Here is a 27291-nt window from a genome sequence, read left to right as displayed (position 1 = left end):
CCAACTTCTTTCTTGAAAAAATTGACAAAATCTATGCCATCTTTAATTCTACCCCAGCCGCCTCAACTCATGTTGCTCAAGATCCTTGCAACTCTCCCCCGGTTATTACTCCCTGCTCTTTGCCTACCACCACTCCACTTCACGCTTGGGATCCTATCTCCCCCGCGCTTCTAAAAAAGTATCTCCAGGACATTAAATCCGGCTCCCCCCTCGACCCTCTACCCCCTCAAGTTCTGAGTTCCCTTGACCCAGCCCTACTCCACATTATTTTGGATGTCCTGAACGCTTCCCTAACAGAAGCGATTGTCCCAAATGAATGGAAGCACGCAATGGTGGTACCATTACTAAAAAAGGCCAACGCAGACCCCAATAACCCTTCCAATTTCCGCCCTATTTCTTTGCTCTCTTGCTTTTCCAAGATTCTGGAGAAACATGTTAATTCTTTGCTTAACTCCTTTGTTGAATCCACCAATTTTCTTCATGGTTCTCAGTCCGGGTTCAGGGCTGGCTTCTCCACGGAAACAACTCTCCTTGGCGTGTCAGAAACCATCAGACGCCAAGTGGATAATGGTGAGACGGTGGCACTCATCCTGCTTGACTTGAGTGCCGCTTTTGACACCGTCTCCCATTCCATCTTATTGTCCACCCTGGAGGCATTCGGTGTCGGTGGTACCGCCCTGGCCTGGATCGCTAATTTTCTTTCTGATCGCACGTTTCAAGTCTTTTCTTCCACATCTGTTTCATCTATTCTCCCTTCCTCTCACGGTGTTCCCCAAGGGTCTATCCTTAGCCCCCTTTTCTTTAACCTGTATGTGAGGCCTCTTGCTTTCCTGGCGGAACAGGCTGGCCTCACAATTTATTCCTACGCTGATGACACTCAAGTCATCTACTCTCTTTCCACCAATAAAAACCTCCCCTCTTCCTCTCTCCAAGTTGGATTGAAACATATTTCGGACTGGATGCTGAAGCACACACTAAAACTTAACGGGGACAAAACAGAGCTGCTCCTGTTTGGCCCTGACACCTCTCTCTGGGGCCCACACCATTGGCCTCCGGAGATGGGTCCCCTACCCATTCCATCTGTGTCTGCCCGCAATCTTGGTGTGACCTTCGACAACCAACTTACTTTCAAACAACACGCTGTGAAAGTCTCAGCCACCTGTACCACCATCATCAGGTGGCTGAGAAAGATCACCTGGATGCTGCCTGCGGACACCTTGAGGACTGTAGTCCAGGCTCTTGTCATCTCACGCCTGGACTATGGAAACATCCTGTTCCTAGGTGCCGCTAAAGAGGTAATTAAGAAGTACCAGGTGGTACAGAATATGGCTGTCCGCCTGATCTGTCACCTTCCTGCCAGATCCTCGGTCGCTCACCATATGCGGAATCTGCACTGGCTGCGGATTGAAAGCAGAGTCAACTATAAAGCACTCTGCTACATGCACAAAATCATGACTGGTAGAGCCCCTCGATATCTCTCTGCTCTGGTGCAGCAATATATCCCCCCCCGCACACTCAGGTCCTCGACGCAGAATAAATTTAAGATTCCACGCACCAACAGAGCCAAGATGGGAGGACGTTCGTTTTCCCTGCTGGACCCATCCTTATGGAATTCTCTTCCTCAATCTCTGCGCACTGAATTGTGCTTTCTGAAATTCCGTAAGGGAATAAAAACTTGGCTCTTTAACAACTAATATTATGATCTTATGCTCCTCCCTCTCACCGTTCAGTTTGCCCTAGCGCCGGGAAACCTCCGGGTAGCTGCGCGCTCAATAAATGTAATTATAAATAAATAAAATAAGCTTGTAATTTTTTTGTCAAGTATATTGAAGGAGGAGAAGACGACAGGGTGACTAACGCATTTAGGAGAGCCTTCTTTCTGGAAATAAATACAGGGAAAGTAAATCTGCTAGGGAATATATCACATGACAACTCTTGAGGTGCAGCAAATGATCAGTCTTGTAGAATCAAAGATGGTGAATTAGGTTGTCAATTAAGTTACGAGTTGACGGCACAATGAGCCCTGTTTTGGAAAGCTTTTTTCCCTGTTGAACACACCTACAATATGATTAATGTTGTGAAGAATGGTAACGATTAGTGACTGTATGCTGCAAGTATGGAGGAGAAAGAACCTTGGTTGTGAAAGAGATCGGTCGGCCAAAAATTCTCATTAGTGTGTTAAGGAACTTTGATTGGAAGGTGTAGAAGAACAGGCATTTCCACACCACGTGGTGAAAGGTAGCAGTTGCATCGTAACACCTCAAGCATGTGGGGAAGAATGAAATCCCATTTTGTTCAGCCAGGATTTTCTGTGGTAAATAAACTATGCTGGATACTTCAATTGATTAAGTCGGAATGAGGCAGACAGGGTAACCTCATATGGGAGGAATAAGGGTGCCCAGAAAGATTCTATGCTCAACTTACCCACATGACCTTCCGGCAAAGAAAACAATAAGTCAGGGCAGTAAATAGCCAGGGACCTGTAGATGCGAGTGATCTTATCTCCCAATTTCCCACCGAGATTTTCCTTTCAAGTGGGTCAATATATGCAATGACTTGTACCACATTCATGCGTAATAGCATGGTTTAACAGGAGAAAGTACAAGAACTGAGAATTATGAATAAATATTTCATTTTGTACATCTGCTAAAGAAGGAAAACCAGACTGGGAAGTCGCATCTTTTAGGTGAAAAGTGTTGATGATGGCCCTCTAGGCAAAGCCCTAAAAAGGAGAAACATGAGCCATTCTGTTTCCCACCAGTAAAAGATTCACTGGTCAATTTGCCATCTCAATAAATTATGCACTAGGTCTGAAATTAGTTTGATGAAAGGCGATAGACCTGTTAAACGTTTCGCAATAAAAGTAGTGTAAGGGTGGACAGTCAACCAGCATTCACATCTCAGTTTGGTATGTTGGGTTAGTACGTGGTTTATACAGTCAGTCATTTGGTACCGGAAGATGAGATGAGTGCTAGCAAGAAACGACGTCAAGCATGCCAGGCCCCGGTATATACGGCACGACCTCCAGTGCCACTCAGACGCACAGCCTTGTGAACAAAGTCTTTGTTTAAACAATAAACCAATATTCTTCCAGATATTTTAAATTTAATCCATGTCTTTTTATTTATTCAGCTTCAACCAAACGTTATCCAATCACTTGAAAGGCAGCGTTTATTCCTCATGTTTACAAATGCCACTATCAGAGACCCATATTTCCCATAAAGATCGGAAGCTACTAGGGCAATTAGGCTATGACGTAATAGTCTGCTCAGCATTGAACGTCTCAGTTCGAGGTGTTGCCATTCTGAAACCGAAACAATTTAGAGTAGAAGTAGTTAAAACTGCCCTGGATAATGGGGGAAGATGGGCTATGTCTCAATTAGTTTTGGAGAATTGTAAATATGTATTCTGTGTTATATATGGACCTAATATATATAATCTTTCTATTTTTGACCAGTTGAACATTGAGCTGCTAGAATTGAAAGGAGAGCGTATAATTATAGTGGATTTTAAATGCATAATGAATTATAATATAGACACCACTAGACGGGAAGCTTTTCAACGGATGCGCAGGTCACGAGCTGCCATTATAGAAGTGGGGTGTCTACATAATATAAAGGATGTTTGGCGGACAATATACCCGAATGTAGCAGGGTATACTTATTATTCTGCACCACATAAGTCATGTTCACGTATAGATATGGCTTGGGCTTCGGATAAGATCTTAGAAACCAGCACTATGGAGATATGCCCACGGGTCACTTCTGACCACAATCCAATTCTTCTCGCCTTCAATATTTCACAAAAAAACAGGGCCCAAGGCCATTCTTGTTTCCTAGATATTTATTATCAAACAAAGAGTTCATCTTACAATTTAAGAAACACATGATAGAGTTCATTGAAATAAATATTAATTCCACTCTACCTACTGTGGTGTGGGATGCCTGTAAGGCCAGTATAAGGGGGTTCATGCAACAATTTGTCTGGAGACAGAACATAGAATGTAGGAAGGCAACAAAAATGATGGTTACTAATATATTGTTATTGGAAAATCAATTAGCAGAGGCTTTATGTCAAGGCTCCCAAAATATGGCTGAGCTGGGTTATAAGCTGGTGAATCTCAAATCTGCTCTGAAAGCTACGTTTTTTTAGGGGAAAAGCAGCATAAAATTGCATAAACATCATCTGTCTCAATATAAGAGTGGGGACAAAATCTGCAAAATCTTAGCTTATAAAGTTGCAGACGATAAAGCTAAAACATTGATCAGGACAATAAAGGGACCTAATAATATGGTAAATAGCCAGCCTGTACAGATATTGGAGCAATTCGTCAATTACTATAGAACCCTTTAAACTCCAGAAAGCCATCCCACTATGAATAACATACAAAGGTATTTGGATGCGAATATAATAAAGAACGGGGAAATAGGAGGATTTGATCTATTGACCTAGAACATAACTATGACAGAGGTCAGACTTGCAATTGCTGTCCTGCCATCGGGTAAAGCTGCTGGGGAGGACACGTTACCATTAGAACGATACAAAGCCTGTACCGACTAATTACTTCCACTCTTTAGTCAGGTAATCAGTTTAATTGGTGCAGGCGGAAAGGCCCCTTAAATCGTGGAATACCGCAAAGATCGTATTTTTTCAACAACAAAAAAACCAGCTGATGAGTGTGGGTCACATAGACTCATTTCACTCATTAACACGGATTCAAAGGTGTTTGCCTAAGTTTTAGCTACACGACTGACGCCATTTATTCCGAAACTGGTAAACCCCCCCCCCAACAGAATGGATTTGTCATGGGCAGAGACACAACATCTCATGTAAACATGGCTATAACAGCATTTGATGTGGCAGAGATGAACTCCACCCCACTCGGTATGATACTGCTGGACACTGAAAAAGCCTTCGACCGAGTGGGGTGGGATTATCTCTGGGCAACAATGACAACCCTTGGCTTTAAAGGCTAATACCTAAGGTGGATACAAGCTTTCTATGACCATCCAACGGCTAAAATTAGGTACGCAGGTATGGCATCCCCTAATTTCATAATATCTCGGGGTACTAGGCAAGGGTGCCCTCTGCCACCCTTGCTGTTTGCACTCTCTATGGAGCCATTTCTTTACGCTCTACAAACTCAATCCCGAATACCTCCTTTCGATTTCAGCCTGAACTCGTTAAAAATCACAGCTTACGCCGATGATATTGAGATATATTCTACAGATGTAGTAGAAGCTCTACATGGGATAACTGAGGAAGCCAATATGTTCGGGGCAGTGTCCGAATACAAACTAAATACCAACAAAACACAGATATTAATGAACTATAAATCCCAGGCCTCAGTACAAGGGGTTTGTAGAGCAGCTACATATTTAGGTGCCAAAATCTCTTGTAAAATAAACGAAATAATTGTACTTAATCATGAGGCTCTACTCAAGGAAACAGCTGTTACACTGAAAAAATGGCATAAGGTGCCGCTTAGCATCATTGGTTGGATTAATTTAATCAAAATGAAGGTACTGCCTAAATTTCTTTATTTATTTAGGTCCATCTTATTGTGCATTAACTCTTTTTTTAAACTGCTAGATGGGATTTTTAGTAGTTTTATTTGGGGGCTATAAAAAAGCCCGCCGATCAATTTCTTTACTCAAACTCTCATTAAATAAAGGGGGGCTTAACTTTCCAGATCTTAGGCTATATTTCTTGGCAACCTTTCTTGGTCGTCTCCGTAGCCTATTCACCCCTAATGACCAATATTTGTTTTATAAATTTATGCTGGGTGAGGACTCTAATATGTTTTTAGCTAAAGTGAATGACCCTAACTACTTTAAAAGGGTTACATTCAAGACTGCAAGAGAGACTGCTAAAATTTGGTTCCCGATACTTACTATATGCAAAACTTTATTTTTTCACCGTAAACTTCCTTTGTGGGGCAATCCGGGACTTCCTGAAATTTGTCATGATGGGGCTGGCAATATCTGGGCTACTTCTGGAATAAAAACTTTGGGGGACCTTTATGGTAATGATGGCCTTATGGACTTTGAAACACTAAAGGTTCTCTATAATCTGACTGAAGCTATGCGGTTTAAATACTTACAAATCTGCAACTATCTTATACGCAGTTTGAACTTGAGAAAAATCTCAGATTCTGATATTTGGAACGGTTTCTACTCGATCAAGACTAAATCACTAATTAGTGAGGGCTATAGATATCTCAATTCCTATAAGGCTGATGACAGTGTGAAACTGGCTGAGAAATGGAGTATAAAACTGGGCATTAATATAATCGCTAATAAGATCCCTGCCACTTTTTGCAGTATGAATAGGTCAGTACAGTCCTCTAGTTTAAGGCTACAACATTATAAAACAGTATGCTTTTTATATTATACACCAGAAAGAATATCAAAGTGGTCCCTAAATAGCACAACTAGTGACTGGTCTAAATGCCCCAAGTGTGATTTAATAGCAGCCGGTTTAGAACACATGCTATTTTCATGTCGGGAATTGGCTGAGTTCTGGCTAGGAGTTGATCAGGTTTTGAATCAAAAACTTGTTAGACCCTCTCCTCTTACTGCATCAATGGTATTATTAGGTATACAGACTCTGAATAGCCCACAGAAAGATCTAATAACTATTTTACTTTCCTTTGCCAGACTTATTATTGCTCGGGTATCAATATCACAGAAACCACCCCACGTCATGGAATGGTGGTCTTTGGTTAAAGAAACATGTGTTATGGAGTCCTCATTAGCTAAAATAGGAGGAGTATGATCATTAATGAAATTGGAAAAAATTGGGGGTACTTTTATCTAAGACCTTATCTGTATTCTACATGTATGTTCAACTATCGTTTTGTAATTATTTGATTCTGCCTGGAAAAATTGACTATCTGTTTCGATCTGTAACTAGCTCTCCAATTTCTTCATGTTTGGTTCTCTTTTCTTCTTTTCCTTTCTTCCTGCTCGATCCCAATTATATATTTGTTTGGAATGTAATTTCTCATGCTGTTAATAATCTTATCGGTAGCACGTGGGAATTACAATTCATCGTTGTTAGCCTCATGTATTCACACCCAATGCCTTTTGGGCTTTTGCAGCCCTTCGTCAGGGGTCACTGTAAAAATCAAACATTTTGCTCAGTTGTCATGAAACTAGATACATCAAAATGGCCATTAAAAAACGTACTGAATCTAAAAATGTTAATCAATGTGTTTTCACCAAACTGCTTCGAACATAAATTAAATCGTTCTCATAATCCCCCACGCATTTACGTGGAATTTCATGCTCAAAATAAGATTCGTACAAATTGAAATAAATGTATGTTTACATTAACCTCATAACCCACAGCGTAAACCCACCAAAGATGTACCTTCTAGCCCTAACCGGCAACAAAATCGCTTCCTCCACTCACTCAAAAAAAGTCCAACTTGCTCCTTGCTCTTCATTCTCTATCAAACTCGATCCAGGTGAAAACCCTGTATTTCAACCCGCCGTAGAGGTGTGGCTCACCCACGTACCTCAACGTCAGTACTAACCTTATGCCTTAAAGCCGTCTATGCCTCACCTCTCTACTGAACAATTCACCCCTCACTCACATACTGTGCACCTAGTCAATTTGTGCAACAAAAAATTCCCTATTCCTTACATGTCCAAACACTCCAATAGTTGAAGTGCAAACAAAATAAAGTAAACATATTAAACATTTTAAACCTGAACGTATAAATCATTGAATATTAGTCCAAAGTTGATGTAATCCAGTTCTAAATGTTTTCCGTAGTTTGTGTGTATAACCTTTCATGCAATTCACACGTAGCCATATGGGGCTCGCTGTTGAAAACTCGATGTAATCTTGCTGCCTTTGAAGTGATGCTCCTTTTATGCTTTTACCCAGTTTTTAAAAATTTTACCCACCAGGGTGCATGCTGTCGTGGGGACAGTTTATGCAAATACGAACAAAAATGATAGCTTGCACACCACCTTGTACTCTTCCTTGTTCTGAACAAGCAAGAGTACAAGGTGGTGTGCAAGCTATCATTTTTGTTCGCATAAGCATGCCAAGCCCGCCGTCCATGGGGGTTAATGGCATTTTCCTGCAGAAACATGTAGGGTCATGCCCTTCCACTAGAAGATATGACGTGGGGCAATCAGTGTGAGCAAGAAGGTAGGAGAAATATGATGGGGATCATTTTGAAACCAGCTTCATAGTTTTGCGAGGTAAACCATTCTTGTAATGTTTCACCCCAAAAGAGACAAAGGGCGTTCACTGTAGTCAATATCAAAGCTCCCACTGCCGTCTTCTGCAACGGGATTTCGGCCTTGGCAGCCTGTGAGCCTGTGCCTCTTGCACCCCTTGCTGTGGTGCTTTCTTCCCCCATTTGTGATTTAGATGCCCTGGACCATTACTGATCCCTATCACAAACCGAGATTTGGTCCCCTTAATCCCACTTCTGTTGGGGGGAGGGCGGCAGCTGCTAGGGCATGGTCAGGACGAAAGCCCCCACCCCAGAAATCCATTATGGCCACGCTGACAGCTTCTATTGAGAGGGAACGCCCCCCCCCCGGGGGGCTTTGCCACACCCAGTAATAGCGCACTTGTTACATTACAGGGACAGGGATCGCCTGCTACAGTTGCTTAATTGTACACACTGCACAGACGTCGATTGCTCGATAACACCCCCTCCCCGAGACACACAGTATGCTCGCGACAACACACGTTAGGCAGTGGACGAAGGCAGCACATCTCCATGACATCTGGTGGATGAGTCACCCTGGCGAAACCGAATACTCCTATTATGCACTGGTGCACGAAGTGCACACCAGACCAGACTATAGTTCTGGTCTAAAGTGATCAGTACAGAGTACCTGGGCTGGAGTGAATCAGATCAAATCCCTCTTAGGGTCACGTTTAGAAGTAGGGCGTTTGGACTTCAATACCAACATGGAGACTGCAGTCAGAAACCATTCTTGGCGCGGTCTGGGGGGACACACTATAAGCACGCACTTGCTTCAATAGTTTGAAGAGAACTAGGAGTCAGCAGACTCCGGGGGAATTGAATAGCACGTGATGAAGGTAGTGATGCAAGACCATTGTATTAACCCACCTGGGAGGTGAGATCATAGCTCTACTCTAGTTCTCGACTCCGTAGCATGTCGGATTTTGAAATGTTACTGCAGGAGGCTGAAAAAGATCCAATCACATCGATTGAGGCACGGGCACGCCTGGTGGACCTCCTTAAATAATGGAGGGATAAAATGGGACTACTCAAAAACATCGACTGTAAGGCCTCCCAGTATCGGCAACATGAGAATGGGGATAAAGCAGGTCGCACCCTGGCATGGCTGCAATGGTCGGCAGTCCCTAGAACTCTCATGGGGGCGATCCGCGACACCTCTGGTAATACTGTAAACACGCGGGCAGGTTTTAATGAGGTCTTTGTCCAGTATTAAGACGTGTTGTATTCTCTTCACTTGGGTCCACCCCACCCTGGATCGCATTCGGGGTTATATATGGGGAAATTGCTTTCCTTCCCCTGACGCCCTTACAATTACAGGAAATAGAGTAGCATCTACAAATAAAGGAGGTACTGGCAGCGATACGTCACATGGCTGACTACAAAGTCACTGGGACAGTCAGGTTTCCTGTGGAATACTATGCTACATACACTGCGACTCTCACTTCGAAGTTACTTGAGGTTTACTGGGAGGCTCACAAGCAGGGAAAGTTGCCTGACTCCCTATGAAAGGCCATGTAGTTTTGCCCAAACCCAGTAGTGATCCCCTCGAGGTGAGCTCCTATCGCCCGCTGTCAACACGATTGTAAAAATGTAAGCAAGGTGCTTCTTTATAGGTTGCTTCCTTTGCTTCGGTCACTGGTGCCGAGATCCCAGAAAAGGGATGGAAAGGTCCCTTAAAATTTGTCAGGACCGTCTCCTTGATGTTTTAGACCTCTGGCCAAAATCATTGATGCCACAGAGGATCTCCTCTTGACACCAATACTATCCATGGCTGGAGCCAAAGGGCTTTAGTTTTATTGGGCAACGCAAATGCTGGGCTCAACTCAGAAAGAAGGAGAGTTGTGCTTACTAAAATTAGCCCTACACTAAGTGACCTAGCTGATAAAGAGCCCTCTCTTAATACCAAGGGCCTACTCTTTGGTGAAGATCTAATTAAAACATTGGGCAAATATATTTCCACTTTTACTGCTCTGGATAAAGCACACCAAAACATGAAACGTGTTTTCAACTCCTGCAACCTTTTTGGCAGGGCCGGAAGAAGGGGCCAATCTTCCGGCCGCTTTAATCGCAGGCCCTACCCCAGATCCAGGGGTTTCGGTGGAAGAGGCTTCCAACCCTCCAATCAAGCTCAATTCTTCCCTTCAAGATGAAGAGGTTTCCGGTCCAGAGGCTTCAGAGCAAGAGGAGCTACTAATGACACCAATTCTCTGAGTGAGTACTACAATTCCTTATTCAGTTTCCCTTTCTTCCCCAAAAGTGGGAGGCAGGCTAAAATTCTTTGCCCAAAATTGGAATCTTATTACTGAAGATCCTTGGGTTCTAAATAACGTAAATGGATTTACTATAGATTTTACAGAGACTCCTATACAAACCTCACTGCCCAGAGAAATTCCACTTACCCAAGCTCAGGAAAAGGTTATAGAGGAAGAGATATCCTCAATGCTTCAGAAAGGTGCAATCTTAGAGGACCCGATGCATTTACTGAAATTTATAAGTACACTCTTCCTTGTAGAGAAAAAAGACAAGGGTTGGAGACCTGTTATAAATTTGAGAGAACTCAACAAATACCTTGTCTACAGACACTTCAAGATGGAAGGCATTCATCTCCTCAGGGATTTGTTGTTAGAAGGGGACTGGTTAGTCAAATTAGACCTGAAAGACGCTTACTTTACCATTCCTATGGCCAAGGAACATCAACCCTTCCTTCAGTTCATTTGGAAAAACAGACTGTTTCAATTCTAAGCTCTTCCTTTCGGCCTATCATCAGCCCCTTGGTGCTTCACCAAGATAATGAGATAGGTCGCTTCATCTCTAAGAGAGAAGGGAATTCGCATGACCATTTACTTAGACGACATCCTTATTATGTCTCAGGATTATTCTCAAGTTCTTCAAGATCTCAAAACTGTAGTAGACCTTTTAGAGAATCTGGGTTTTATTGTAAACTAAGAAAAATCCATACTATCTCCCTCAAAGTCCATGGAATTCCTGGGTTTCACTGTAGACACCACCAATTGTCTTCTTCCACCAAAGAAGATTACCAAAATCAAGAAAGAGATAAAAACATGTTCTGAAACAGAATCTTTCCCCGAGGGAATTAGCCAGGCTCCTGGGTCTTCTTTCTTCTTCCATCCAAGCCATCTTTCCGGGCCCCCTAAATTATCAAGCCCTTCAAAGGATAAAAGCAAAAGCTCTGAGATCAGGTCTGTCGTACGGGGACTGTGTTTCTTTGAACCAAGAAGCCTTAGTGGAACTGACCTGGTGGTTAGAGAACCTGGATACTTGGAACAGACGAGTGATATTTGATTCAGCACCAGATTTTATCTTAGAATCAGATGCAAGCCTTCATGGTTGGGGTGCCTGTCTCCTAGATCAGAACACTGGGGGGTTTGGTCTCAGGAAGAATCTTTACACCACATACATTTTTGGAACTCACTGCAGGTCTTTACGCATTGATGAGCTTCAAGCACTCCCTTCAGGGCAGATCTGTTATTCTCAAAATGGACAATATGTCCGCAGTAGCTTACATAAATCGCCTAGGAGGTACCAAATCAGTAGATCTCTCAAATTTGGCAAAAAAACTCTGGATGTTCTGCCTAGAACACAAGATCTCTCAGAGCAGAATACCTTCCAGGGAAATCCAACCTTTGTGTGGATTGGAACTCAAGATTCCTCTTGGATCACACCGACTGGAAACTCAACATCTCTGTGTTCAACTCCCTCAACAATCTTTGGGGTCCCTTCGAAATAGATCTATATGCGAGCAGACTGAAATTTCAATTAGAGAATTATTACAGCTGGATGCCCGACCCGGGTGCTCTAGCGGTGAACGCTTTTCTCCAATCTTGGGAAGGGATCAACGCATATGCCTTTCCTCCCTTCGCAATGATCCAGAGAGTCCTTCAGAAGGTGAGACACCAACACGCTTCAATTGTCCTGGTAACTCCCTTTTGGCCATCCCAAGCCTGGTTACCAACTACTCTGGAACTGGCTTACGACCTTCCATTCCTTATTCCTCCCCTCAAGGACCTACTTTCAGACGTAGAAGGTCAAATTCACCCTCTTGTTCAAACAGGGAATTTGAACCTTCTTGCCTGGAGAGTGTCAGGAGATCCATAGATCTCGCAGGACTTTCGTCAACAGCTTCTACTCTCCTCGGAGAGTCTTGGGCCCCTGGAACTCACTGCAGGTATAACAACATTTGGAAAATGTGGTTACGCTGGTGCCTGGAAAGGAACCTGGATTCCGTACAAGCTCCTATTGTTGATATAGCTAATTTCCTTGTGGAACAATTTGATAGAGGTCTTAGTTATAGATCTATCAATTGTTATAGGTCAGCAATTTCAGCTGGTCATGCCCTAATCAATGGTAAAACGGTAGGTAAAAATGCTATTATTTGTAGAATCCTAAAGAGTATTAGACTTAGGAGGCCTCCTAAACCTAGATATCAATCTCAATGGGATGTCAAATTGATTCTTGATCTTTTCTGCAGTTGGCCTGACAATTCTCTTTTGAACAGAAAGAACCTTTCAATCAAATTAGCCACTCTTCTTTGTTTGATTTCTTGTCGAAGGGTCTCTGATGTCCAAGCTCTTGACATTTCCTATAGGTCTTATGATATTTTTGGTGTCAAGTTTGAGCTGTATAGGAGAACCAAGACTATGTCTGATTCTATTTTTTATCCACGTTTTGAAATTTGTAAGAAACTTTGTATAGTGGATTGTATGAAAGAATATGACTTAAGAATGAATGCTTTTCGCCCTCCTGGTGTATGTCAATTGCTTATTTCTTTTGTTAAACCTCATAAAGGTGTTACCTCTGCCTCTATTGCTAGATGGGTCAAAACCGTTATGAACCTCGCAGGTATCAACTTGGATATTTTCAAACCACATTCTATCAGAGGTGCAATGGCTAGTAAGTCCTTTTGGTCAGGTGGTAAGTTAGACGACATTCTTAAAGCTGCTGATTGGTCTAACTTTAGAACTTTTGCTCATCATTATTGCAAACCTATTTCTCACATGTCTGATGTTGTTTTACATGGCTACCAACATGCATAATGGTAGCCTCCGGTCTTGTATTGAAATTGCGATTCTCCTATTACCATGACTCGAGAATCTGGATTTCATTAAAGACACGGAGGCTAACATTATCCCTCCCACCCTTTCCCTTGGTGGATGGATAAGTTGGTTTTATCTTACAGTTTATGTTTTATATGACACTGTATATGTTTTATATACCCTGTATATTACATTTTCATGATTTGTTTTTCCTTGCATTTATGATTAAACTTATTTTCATTTTTAATATGCACTCTCTGTTTGTAAATGTTATATCTTAACGACGAGCCCACTGATGAGGCTGCATATTTAAGTGTGGCTATTCCACTCACTTTATTTCTGCTTCCAGTACAGGAAGGGGCCGCCCATCAGGAGGTCTGTTGGTATGGATTAGTGTGGCCCTGAACTGGACAGTGACTGTGCACACATTATCTTCTCAGGACATTCTTCACATTACTGTTAAGGCCCCCCAATGTGGAAGCTCAATGGAGCTAGTTGATGTGTATGCTAGAGGATCTCCGGGAGGCCAGACCTCACGTATTATAGCCGTATTGGATGCGGAACTAGCAGCCATATTCCCAAAATCTGGAATAATTGTAGGGAGGATTTTAATAGTACATCCAAACCCCTTAGCGAGGATGACTTGACAGGATCTAATGAGGACTCTAATCAGTCTATACCGTCCTTATTACCGCCAATAAAAAAATGGACACCTAGCGTAACCCAATTAAATGCCTTGACACAAGAACATAACTTACGTGCCCCTAATGGTAGAACAATCTCAGATCCCAACGGTGCAATGACCTATAATAAACTCAGCTGTCGAACCCGCATTGACTATATTCTGCTTGACATAGGCTCATGGAGCAAACTAATTGACATGGAAGTAAGGCAGACACACGATAGCGACCATAATCCGCTCTGTATGGAACTTTGTTGGGGTAATGAAAGGGCAGGGATAATAGACCCTCTAATGACCACAAAAGAGGTGGCTCTGTCTAACTGCAAGCGTAAATTAAAATGGAATAAGGTGGCATGTCAAGAAGAGAACTTAATTTGTATTAAAGAAATAGTAGAAACAGGAACCATGGAACTCATATCCTGTAACCTGCTGTATACCAATGATAAGTGTGCCAACTTCATGGAAGCCTATAAAGATCGAACAGAGAAAATTGGCTACTTTTTTGTTATGGAAAACACCAAAGTAGGCAACAAGAAGAATAAGTTAAAAGTAGGCACCCCTTGGTACACTCCAGGATGCAGAATAAAGAGGCAGGCTATAGCAAACGCAATTAGGAATAATGATCCTATTGCTGTGCGGATGGCCAGAAGGGATTACAAAGCCTGCACCACTAACGCAAAGAAAGTATGGGAGGAAGATTATTGGCAGCAACTTAAGGACGCCGCAACTTTGAGGAATTCTACCCAGTTCTGGTCTTTGATAAATACGTATGATAGGAAAGGAGCAGAGCCATTCCCCCAATCACATAACGGAGGACCAATGGCACTCCCACTTCTTTAGTCTATACGGTGTAGAAGAGGAGAAATGTCAATCTTGGAGAGAACCAATGGATGCTCTCTCTACTGAGGAGCTAGCAGCACCAGAGCCCTTTATAGCACAGGAAGTTTCTGAGGCAATCAGGACAATCGTCCCCTCTAAAGCCGCTGGCCCCGATGGCCTACCAGGTGACCTTTATTTACATGATCCCAAACTGTGGTCCGATTATATTGCCCCGCTAATTCATCTAATTCTTAATGGTTACCCTGTTCCAGATTCATTGAAGGGGGCTGAAGTAGTGACAATCTACAAAAAAGGCGACAGGGAGGACCCTGCAAACTACAGGCCAATCAGCTTAATTGATGCGGTTCAAAAAATAGTTGGCAGGGTCATTATAGAGTAAATACGTGGTTAGAAGGGGGGGAATATCTTATCCCACTTTCAGGCAGGGTTTCGTAAGAACGTGGGCACAATGGACCAGGTATTTAGGTTTTGGGTAATATAGTGGAAAACTGTAACCATCAAAAAGGGGAACCTATACCTGGCCTTTATTGATTTAAAGAGTGCTTTCAATCTGGTCCCCCGTGATAGTCTTTAGAGGGTGCTGCTGGACATGGGGTTCCCGCGGTACCTACTGGAGTTTACAGCCAAACTCCATCAAGATAATTATGCCAAGATTAGATGGGGTAGGCAGGGTCAGCTAACAGAGAAAGTGCCTGTGAATCGAGGAGTTCGCCAGGGCTGCGTGATGGCCCCGACATTGTTCTCCCTCTTTGTTAATGGGGTGGTAGACCATTTGAGGGAGGACATGCCGATGCCCCAGTCCTGGCGGGAGAAAAAACACCCTCACTCCTCTTCACAGAGGACACGCTCTTGCTTTCCAAAACTTCTTCTGGACTCCAGAAACTGCTGAATAGATTCAGTTTGTTCTGTGAGGAACGTGGGCTGACCATTAACACATCTAAAACTAAGCTAATGGTCCTGCCCCCTTCCAAGAAGGCAAATAAAACCAACATCACTCTTGATGGGACCCCCCCTGGAGGTGGGGGAGAGCTTGGATTACCTAGGAATCAGGTTAAACAATAAAATGAAATGGGACTCTCACATTTCCAAGATGTTGATAAACCTGAAGAGAGTGTCTGGTGCAATTCTGAGGAGCCAGCGCTTGTCTGCAAGTAGGCCCATAGCCCCTGCACTTGCAGTCTACGAAGGAAAAGTACTGGCTTCTGCAGTTCATGGATCTGAACTTTGGGGCAGTGAAAATATAACAGACGTGACCAGAGCTGAAAATAAGTTTTTGAGGGACTTAGTCTCTCTTCCCACCTCTACCCCCTTGAAGCCTCTCCTTCATGATATGGGTAAACGCTCGATATCAGATATAGTTCGTCTTCGTCCTTTGCTGTTCTGGGTGCGCCTGAGGAGGACACCAGAACTAGCAAACTACGCTCAGGCAATGGACGAACTCATCGAACTAAATGGTGCGAACAAGATTCAGTGGCTAGCCAAACTCAAACTATTGGTCACCAAGCTGGGTTTGGCGGAATTTTGGACTACTCAGTCCCCTCCACCAAAACAAGTAATTAAGAAAATTTACTGGGAGTGGTGCCAGACTGAGGAACTCAGGAATACAAAGTGGGGAGCTCTAACTGCTCAATTCTTAGAGCATAAGCCCATCATGAGGTTTGAACCTTTTTTAGATTTTATTAAAAAACCTAAAGATAGAGTAATCTTTCTAAAAATGAGATACGTTACACTTCCACTTAATAAATTTGTGGAGGGTTGGAAAGGAAGTCGGGCCCTAGACGGCTCCTGTCCATGCTGCCCATGTAGAACTGAATCCTTACCACATTTCTTGTTTGGATGTAAAGCATACAAATATGCTAGAGTAAAATGGATGAAATCGGTATGCTTGTTGATAGGGGTAAGAGATTACAGAGTTGCTCTTCGTATCCTTTTAACTGATACAAGCTCCCTAGCTGTTGTATGCGGAGTCGCTAAATATCTATCCAGTGCTTGGTATATTTGCTCCAAATCGCTAAACTATAAAAATGTTTAGTGCCTGCAGGAATTGAACCTTTGTTTGTGCATTACTGTTATCAATTGAGAGATTGTCTAAAAACCCTGTTTTTAACATGTATATATGCATTTTTATTGTTTTTTAATGTGTTTCTTCGTTACATGAAATAGCTTCAAATCGCTCTTCTTAAATCTCTTTTTTTACCTCCTTGTCGCAATGTATGTATGTTTGTACTTTAATGATATTCATATTGAATAAAGTATAATGAATGTATATCTTCTCTTTTTTTCAGATAATCTTTCATAACTTCACTGTTGTGATCCTCGGATCGATTTATTCATCTTTCCTCTTCAAGATACACTAAGTGCTCATGGAATTCTACTTCGTTTTTTCGATTTGTTCCTCCCAAGTTTGTTGCTCCGCAGATTGTTCATTCAAGTGGACTGTTCCTGCTATTTTATTGATCCTTTTCTACTTTACACACCGCATTTAATAGAGGCTGGCTGCCTAGTGCTCATGCCATTTATTTATTTTCTATGTTCTAATATGGAACTTGCTTTATGATGTATGCGGCTGCTTGATTTTGCATTAAAAGTTGTATGCATAATGTTAGCCTCCGTGTCTTTAATGAAATCCAGATTCTCTAGTCATGGTAATAGGAGAATCGCAATTGTAAACAAGTAAGCACAAAATACAGTTATCTCCAGAGGAGACCAAATCATATACCAAGAAAGTGGAATGCGAACTGCGGCCAAAGTCTGGACTTGCGGGAGACTCAGAGGAGCTGGGGACATATGGAACCCTCCAGGGTAAGTACCCAGGAACCCCAGGGAGGCTGCGTGCAGTGTGGAAACACAGCCGCATGCTCAAAAGAAGTCAACAGGAAAGTCGTAGTAGCAGTTTTCAATAAGGACCCTTCCTGGTGGACCCTGAAGAAACATTGTGGAAGACAGAAGGCTGGAGAGTAACCCCATCTGTGGATACCCCAGGAACAAGGATACCTACACCAGGGAAGCTGGGTGCATAGTTGGAAAGTGGTGTCGAAAACCACCGTAGACACCAATGAAGGACTTCAGAAAAAATGCCACTGGTTAAGACTGTGCAAGAGTCCAGGGGAATCCAGGGGAGGATTATTGAAGAAGAGAACCTGTAAGCAGACGGGACAGAGTCTGTGCCACTCAGAGGTTCAAAACTGTTGAGTGTGAGCTTGTCGCTGCAGCTGTGAGGACCAGGCCACACTGATTAAGACCAGGAGCCATCCACGATCAGTCCTATGTTAGAAGTTGTGAACCAGAGGGTTGTGTCTGGCGGGAGAACCAACAAGCCTTGCCAGCTGAAAAAGGCGTGGAAGCAAAGAAGGTGCAACGATGGAACCAGCAAGGTCAGGTTCCACCACAAGCAGGAGAGTCAGAGCAGGTCACGAGGAATCAGGGGGTCTCACCGGAAACTAAGATTCTCAAAAGGACCCAGAGGCAAAGGAGTCGCAAGATGAACTTGAGCAGCTCACCAAGACGGAAGGCAGAGGATGCGGTGAGGACGCAGTACTTGGAAGGGAGAGATGCTGCAGGCTGGAGCTTCTGTAGCCCGAGAAACTCTGGAGTGCAGAACCAAAAAGCCTTTGCAATGGCAAGTCAACTCGGTGCACAGGGGTTTGGTCCCAGGGTTCTGACACAGGACACTGGCCTCAAAATTGCAGAGAGGACAGGTCAGACCTCGAGGGAGTTGCAGAACCACCACTTGTGCTGCTGAGCCTTTCGAAGTCCGTAGGACGTCAGGAGCAGCAGATCGTTGCGGTGCCTGCAGATGAAGGGGAGTGACTCCTTCACTTCAAAGGAGATTTCTTTAGGTGTCCTTGATGCCCACTGGTCTGTTGAAGATCTTGGAAGAAGCACAGACAATGATGAAGTCTTGCCGAAGAGCGAGACCAGGAGCAGCAGGAGTCTTCCTTGATGCAGTCTCGGAAACCTATTGTTCTACCTTCCCCTGCTCGAGCTCAGCCCAGGTAGCAGGAGGGCAGAATTGTGTCTGTGGTCAGAACCAGCACTAGCTTGCTGGCAGACTCTGGAAGGCTGTTCCCGGGAGTACTGGGGCATTCCCTGAGGAGCCCCCATCCCCAGTGCCTGGAATCATACCTCCAACACCGCTAACAGTGTTGGGTTATGATTCCAACATGTTTGATACCAAACATGCCCAGGTTTGGCACTGCCACTACATAGTTAGCCATCGCGTAATGACAGATGGCCACTATATGAATCAAAATGGCTGGCTGCACTTACAAAGCCTGGAGAATCAACCCTGGGGTTTGTAGAGCTTCCCTGCTCATGCAGGAGCACCTTCACACTTGTAACTAAGCACAATGCCCTCAGGACTGAAGAGCCTGTCATGGGGTGACATAGTTTTTAAGTGCATTGACCTCAGATACAAGGAAACTTATATCTGTTGTACGTGGTGCTAGCACCAACTTACACAGGCTGCAATGGCAGGCCTGGAGTCACAGTTTGAGTTGTCTCTCATAGGTGGCACAATACATGCTGCAGCCCATGGGAGACCCCTAGTGTACCTATGTCCTAGGTACCTTAGTACCATATACTAGGGACTTATAAGGGTATACCAGTAGTCAATTCTGGATGTGCAGAAGTACTTACCATGGTAAATTTAGGGAGAAAGCACAGTGACTGGGGTCCTGATTAACAGGATCCCAGTCTGACTAGTAAAAAAAAACATACAGATACCAAGCAAAAAGTGGGCATAACCATGAAAGCCCATCCTACTTTCCTACAGACGGTGTCCCTAGATTTTGAAAAGACATTCAACACCCTAAGGTGGTCCTACCCCCTACTAGCGCTGGAGACCTTCGGTCTTTTGCTGGCACACATTATGCTTGTATTAAAGGTGATAAATACTTGAACGGTTAGACAAGAGGAGCCACAGATGAATCATGGGTTGCAGTGCAACACACGGGCTGGCCAGAAGGGTGGTCACAATGCTACACATGGCTCTACAGAATACTAACTAGAAACACACACTGCGCAGTAACCCCCAATGGAACTAGCGCCTAGGGGTTGTATTGACAGATAAACAATGGGGGATGGCACTATATTCAAGTTAAGTGGGTTTCTTATAAATCGAGTCTGAAGTTCACACAGTTCAATTATTTGCACTAAACCTACCTGACACTACACCAGTTCCACTGGATGGTTTCAGGTGCAGCACCGTTGTGCCCGTGTTGCGGACACCTGGATGCGATCTATCAACACATGGTCTTGATTGCCAGACACTGGCATAGGAATGGGTCTTGATTGCCAGACACTGGCATAGGTATGGGTGCTGGTGATGGAGCATATCTTGGCAGTGACTGATGTCCACCTGGCAACTGATCCTGTTATATCTGTTGGGAATCGCAAAATGAACAAAACGTGCCAAACATTACATGAAACAGGAAGAATTGGCTATGCCCCTAATTAAGCCTCTCAAAGCCGTGGTTCAGAAAGCAGCAGCACTGCCCCCTCAGAGGAATGTTGGCTCCTCCGCATTGTATATAAACGGGTGGAGGCGGATGCCATGTCCCATGACATAAAGTTAAGAGAGAAAGGTGGAGCTGCCACACTATGGAACACATACATCCTTAAACTCCTTGACAAATTAGAAACCCTCACATAGTGGATATGTTTATTAGGAGGCCCAAGATGTCTACCTACCGTGACTGTAGTATCTGTTAGAAAACTATTGGAGCTAGTGTGTCTCTTCCCGCTCTACTGAAAGTCTATGAGCAACATCCTATACGCCACGAGGGCTGGCCGTCCTCGCCCCTCCAGAGTTCCTTCGCCACATGTAATTTTTTTCCAAGTTCACTTTACTGTTACTGGGTTGCTACTCCCGAGATACTGGTCTGTTTTTCGTAGTTTTGTCGAAATAGTAGTATGATATGTTTTTTTTTTTTGGCAGCACTCATGTTGATGACACCATTGTGACCTTAAGTGCTACTATATCTATGAGCTTATATGTGGAAAGGTGTTGAGCTATGTGAAATACCAATATAGACTTTTTTTTAATGAATTCAGTCAAATGAACCGTGAAGGGCTTCACGTGCAAGAAGAAATACAAAGAATGTTATGCAAATGTCATAAGAACAGTAGAATAGCAGAGGTGCTTGGAAACCAGGAGATTAGAGGTAGTAAAATGCACTAATTATGGCACAAAGCACCAAGATAAGCAAGCACCTTGTTAACAAACTGTACAATTTTTCTTTAGAAGAATAAATAGAGGTAGAAGTCTGCCTACCTCACCTACACCTAGTGGCCTCTAAAGACGTCGCTATTTTAAAAAATCCACATGTCGACTCTCGAATGCCTTATATACATTATCTGTCAGTATTTAATGGTCTAACACTTAATATTTGGTGTTAAGCTCTTTAGTTGAACCATTTTGTTTGTTGGAAATAAAAACACCAAATAAAGTAATAAAAAAGGATCCAATAACTTTCTATTAGTCTTTCCACTGCAAACTATTACATTTTCACTGTTAAGATCTTTGAAGTAGAGGTGTGCAAAGTTTCCAATGCCCTTTATGCTGTTCGTAAAGTTTTAATCCTTCCACTTGGCCCAATACAAGTTTTTCTCTTGTTATCAGTATTTGGTACTTAAAGCTTATGTGCAATTTTCTCGAAAACAAAATATGAAGCTATGCTACGAGCATTCTGTACAAAAGTGCTACCTTGCTTTGGTCCTAAAAACTACACTTGCATGCAAATGATGAAAATAGACGCTATGCAATATGAAAGCATGTGAAAAGTCCTGATTTTCATTCTCTACAAATATTTTTTTAGGATTCTTTTTGCAAGAAATTCACAAAGGTTGAGCAAAAAAAAAAAAAGAAATTAAACTTTCCATACTTCTACTTTGAAGCTGAAGTGATAGTGGAAAAAACATTGTTTTCTGCACAGTACTACATCTAAAATGAAAAACGAGAGTTGATCAAATATGGTTTATTTGCAAGACCTCAACAAATCTCGTTTGAAGTATAAGTCAGAAACTGTTATTCTGCAGGTCCAGCTGGGTACTTCATGCCCAGCCATGCAAACTATAACAGGTTTCGCTTACAATTTCATGAGTGTGCCCAAAAAAAGTTCAAAAATACACATTTGTCTTTGTGCAGTACCTTTCTGTTGAAGAATATTTCCGGATCTGGCCCTTGATGAACTCTATGGTAAACAGCTGGGGATTTTCAGAATCCATCACAAGTGCAAATACCTAAAGCAGAAACATAAATAACTTAAAAAGAATGCTCTATCTGGACAGACATAATAGCATTTAATGACATTCATAATATGTGAGCCAATACATCTAATTTCAGTTGTGGCTGAAGAAGTATTATTACCCACCTTTAAGTAAAGAACGTACATCGGAAATTTGTCAGACACTTCTTCGTTTTACAGAAAAATGCTTTAGCCTTATAACACACTTCTTTAACATTTTAGAACAAAACACGGAGCATGTTTTATTACTGATATTTTGAGAGAGCACTTAAAATAATGTAATTTACAGACCTTTTTATGAGTTACACTTTTGAGTGACTCAGAAGGGTACAAAATACTATTTCGATACAAAGTAACCATGTAGTCACATAAAATACCTTACTGTTAAATATAGAGGAGCTTTCACAAACTGAAATGCACTGGAAATCAATGCATTCAAAGAAACAATGTGCATGTCAATGTTGTAGTGTCACATGGTTGTGTTAGACCTGGGAGGAAACACTGCCATTTTACACGCACATGTTCCTTATGGTGCCTTCCTTTCTACACAATGACTTTTGACACACATTTGCTTGTGTGACATTGTAGGATTAGGTTCTCTGAAACCACATTACTTATATTTCCACTTCATAGGCACACGATCACAACACCTTGAACATTTAGTACAATGCCTAACCGTCCATTGTGCAAATGATGTTTGTTGTTCGTCTGTAAGGCGATATAGCGATCACAAGACGATAAACAATGACAGCTTGGCTAGAGCCTTGGTACGGAAACATGGATGCTGTTATTAGACGCACGCATTTCCATGTTCAAATCAGAGAAGCACTCTGGTGTCTAGTGAAGTCGCTGTTTGTCGGAGTATCAGCCCAGCTGATTCCGGTTTTACCTCTGCGAGGAGAGATGTCCAATTTGTGACCAAGATGGGGGCCTGATCACTCTCACCCACAGGAAATGGGGAGTTAGAACATTCAGTATGGGATTGTGCCAGATCCCCCACCCTAGGTACCTAGGTTAGGGAGCACATAGTAGTATTACACTATAGACAGTACTTATATGCCAGTATACATATACTGCTTTAGCACAATGGTGAAATTATTAATCCTTTTATGTTCTACTATTGCTAATCACTCATCTGCTGCTTCTATTAATCATTGCAGAGCATATATTTTACACCAGAATCACTATGGTTCAATAAATATTGAAACGCCTCTGTGTATTTCTTGTGCATCTCTCTGGGTATGCACGAGTGACTGAGTGAAGAGATTCTAGATCTGTTACCACAATTCCCTGGGGAGTCCGGGTGGTCATGTTCTGGGGATGCCCAATTCAGTTCTTGCCTTCTCAGGTTTACGGATACTTATGGTGGCACTGTCAGCTACCAGGACTATAGACCTACATATCTTGATGGTGTGCATAGAATAAGTCTGGAGCCATCCCAATGTGTATGTAGCCCAACAAACACACAATTCCTACTGAGAAAGTAGAACCTATACAGCCGTAGGAGAAAACCTACAGTTATGTCCATCTTTATAAAGACCGATTTGCAAATATGGTACCTTAAGATTGGACAAATTATTTCAGCTAAAAAAATGGTGAAACTAAAATTATTGTTTTGAAACACAAATATACTTTCCCAATATTACATATTATACAGAGCAAAATAAATCATTAGCTTTAAAAGAAAAGAGGTGAGAAATGTTCACTATATTTGTTTTTCTCTGTACGCGAGGAAATCCTTTAACAAGTTGTAATAGCATGTGTTAAACATTTCCTTTTAACCTGCACAATTTACCATTATTTTAACAAGTGCTCAGTGTACATTACAAGGGTTAATCTAGGTTCACCACTTTTAAGGAGTATGCATGTCAAACTTCTGCTGAATTGATTTTGGTGAAAGAAACTAACATGTTGTGTGTGATATTTGAGAACATATCCTTTTCAGTGAAGATGTCTTGTAATTTCTTTGCCTTGCCGCAGTGAGCAGCCATGTTACGATTGTAATGCATTCACTTGAGAATGGTAAATAAAGTGGAAAAAAAATACACTTTAGAGCCAGAGGGACTTTTAAAGAGAAAGTCAGTCATTTATTTCACTACTTTCAATACATTTATGATTAACCTCACCATCCAGGGCTTTTATTTTTATTTTGTAACCTTACCAGAACTAATACAAAAGGAACAGAGACTCACTGAGGAGGCATGGCCAGGGGTGTAGACTCGAAGGGGAGGGGGTAGACTCGAAGGGGAGGGAGTAGCCCCTTCGGACGAGTTGCAGCACCCACTTGTCGGAAGTGACAGAACGCCAATGGGGAAGGTGATGCCGAATCCTGCCACCCACTGATGTGGGGTGCGACCCGTAGCTCAGACTAGAAGGCTTTGAGGTGGATGTCGCGGGGGCAGTGGTGAACAGACCCTCACGCCGGCCTCCGGAGCCTCCACGGCGGCCCACATGGCCACGCTGAGTCTGGTTCTGTTCAAGTTCAAGTTCGGACATTTGTATAGCGCACTACTCACCCGGAGGGTCTCAAGGCGCTAGAGGAGGGGGTACATTATTTGTCGAATAACCAGGTTTTCAGTTCTTTTTTGAAGGAGATGTGGTTCTGAGTAAGGCGGAGGTGGGTGGGGAGTGAGTTCCAGGTCTTGGCAGCCAGGAAGGAGAAGGATCTGCCACCCATGGTGGATTTCAGGATGCGCAGGACTGCGGCGAGGGCTTGATTGGACGATCTTAGTTGGCGGGTGGGTTTGTAGAAGGACAGTCGGGTGTTGAGGCATTCGGGTCCTAGATTGTAGAGGGCCTTGTGTGCGTGGGTGAGAAGGCGGATAGGAATTCTTTTGTTGACGGGAAGCCAGTGGAGGTCTTTTAGATGTCCGGTGATGTGATCTTGACACGGGATTTCTAATATGAGTCTCGCTGAGGCGTTTTGGATGCGCCTGAGTTTTTTCGGTAATTTTGTTGTGATTCCGGCGTAAAGTGTGTTACCGTAATCCAGTCGACTCGTGACTAGTGCATGTGTGACAGTCTTTCTTGTCTCGAAGGGGATCCAGCGGAAGATCTTTTTGAGAATGCGAAGGACGTTGAAGCAGGAGGACGAGACGGCGTTGACTTGTCTGGACATCGAGAGAGAGGAGAATAGGATGAAGCCGAGGGTGCGTGCATGGTCTGTGGGTGTGGGTGCTGTGCCCAGAGCGGAAGGCCACCAAGAGTCCTCACAAGCTGATGGAGAAGATCCTAGGATGAGCACCTCCATTTTGTCTGAGTTGAGTTTTAGGCGGCTCTGTTTCATCCATTCAGCTACTTCCTTCATGCCTTCATGAAGATTGGTTTTGGCGGTGTTGGGGTCTTTGGTGAGGGAAAGGATTAGCTGGGTGTCGTCTGCGTAAGAGATGATGTTGAGTTTGTGTTGGCGCGCGATGGAGGCGAGAGGACTCATGTAGACGTTGAAGAGGGTGGGACTGAGTGAGGATCCTTGAGGTACGCCGCAGATGACTTCGGTGGACTCTGAGTAGAATGGGGGAAGTCGGACTCTTTGAGTTCTCCCAGCGAAGAATGAGATGATCCAGTCCAAGGCTTTTCCTTGTATGCCGATGTTGCTGAGGTGATGTATAAGGGTGCTGTGGCAAACTGTGTCGAAAGTGGCGGAAAGGTCGAGTAGGAGGAGGGCCACTGTTTCTCCGTTGTCCAGGAGTGTTCGGATGTCGTTGGTCGCTGCAATGAGGGCGGTTTCGGTGCTGTGTTTGGCTCGAAACCCGGATTGAGATGGATCAAGGGAGTTGTTGGATTCAAGGAAGGCGGCGAGCTGGCTGTTGACGGCTTTCTCGATGACTTTGTCCAGGAAAGGGAGGAGGGATATGGGTCGGTAGTTTTTCAGTTCTGAGGGGTCTGCTGTGGGTTTTTTCAGGAGCGCGCCGAGTTTGGCGTGTTTCCAGCTTTCTGGGAAGGTGGCAGAGTTGAAAGAGCAGTTGATGATATCCCGGAGTTGGGGTGCGATGATGGAATCAGGTTTGTTAAAGATGTGGTGGGGACAGGGGTCAGAAGGCGAGCCAGAGTGGATTGGGTTCATGAGGCGAATGGTGTCTTCAGTGGTGATTGGGTTCCAGGCAGTGAGGTTGATAGTTGGAGGAGTAGGATCTGAAGGGGGTGGGGCGGGTTGATCGCTGGGAGAATTCTTGAAGCTGTTGTGGATGTCGGCAATTTTGTTGTAGAAGAAGGAGGATAGCGCATCGCAGAGGTCTTGGGAGGGAGTGATGTCGTTGGATGCTGCGGTGGGGTTGGTGAATTCTTTGACGATATTGAAGAGTTCCTTGCTGTTATGAGTGTTGTTGTCGAGACGATCCTTGAATGCTGATTTCTTGGCGGATCGAATCAGTTGGTGGTGTTTGCGGGTGGCTGTCTTGAGGGAGGCCATGTTGTCGGAGGTTGGGTTTTTTCTCCAATTCTTCTCCATGGTGCGGCATAGTTTCTTGGGTTTTTTAAGTTCATCATTGAACCAGGGAGCCTTTTTGCTGGCTGATTTCAACTGGTGCTATTTCAGGGGTGCTAATTCGTCCGCACTGTTGGTGATCCATTGCCTAAGGTTGGTGGCCGCTTGGTCTGGGTCCATTGAGAGGGTGGGAGGGATTTGGTTGAGTGATGTGAGGAGTTGGTCGGTGGTGATTTTGTTCCAGTTTCTCCGAGGAATAGGTTGTGGGCGGTTGTGCTTCAGGGTGGTTTTGTAGATGAAGTGAACACAGCTGTGATCTGTCCAGTGGAGAGCTGTAGTGCGATCGAAGGAGATGTGCTTGCTGGAGGTGAAGATAGGGTCGAGCGTGTGTCCGGCTGTGTGAGTGGGGGTGTCAACAAGTTGTTTAAGTCCGAGATTGGCCAGGTTGTCAAGAAGGGTGGTGGTGTTGCAGTTGAGTGTGTTTTCAAGGTGGTAGTTGAGGTCTCCTAGAAGAATGTAGTTTTCGGAGGCGAGGGCGTGCGGGCTGACGAAGTCAGTGATGTCATCACTGAATTGAGTGCGGGTGCCTGGAGGCCTGTAAATGAGGGTGCCTCTAAGGGTGGTCCTGGGGTCGGTGTGGATCTGAAAGTGGAGATGTTCGGCGGTTGCAAGATTGTCGTCGGAGCTGGTTGTGATTTTGATGGTGTTTCTGTGGACGATGGCGATGCCTCCTCCTGTTTGATTGGTGCGGTCTTTTCGAATAATCTTGTAAGCGTCCGGTATGGCTATGGCGATGTCGGGGGCAG

The 27291-nt window shown here is 43.7% G+C and overlaps 1 protein-coding gene across 4 annotated transcripts in view; it reads right to left on the bottom strand.

The window, feature by feature from the left end:
* Positions 1-27291, bottom strand: part of DNAJC13 (DnaJ heat shock protein family (Hsp40) member C13) — a 1694551-nt gene that overhangs the window by 1303098 nt on the left and 364162 nt on the right. For all 4 annotated transcript variants that reach the window (XR_015300721.1, XM_086942056.1, XM_086942057.1 and 1 more), the window contains exon 9: positions 21966-22057. Coding sequence is in view for 3 of the 4 variants with exons in the window: in XM_086942056.1 (XP_086798182.1) it covers positions 21966-22057 (92 nt within the window). In the remaining variant the exon portion in view is untranslated. The remainder of the gene's footprint in view (positions 1-21965; positions 22058-27291) is intronic.

This window comes from Lissotriton vulgaris, chromosome 10 (genome assembly GCF_964263255.1).
Source record: "Lissotriton vulgaris chromosome 10, aLisVul1.2, whole genome shotgun sequence".
Lineage (NCBI taxonomy): Eukaryota > Metazoa > Chordata > Amphibia > Caudata > Salamandridae > Lissotriton > Lissotriton vulgaris.
Note: the sequence above shows the minus strand (reverse complement) of the source record. Positions and strands in the feature narration are given on the sequence as shown.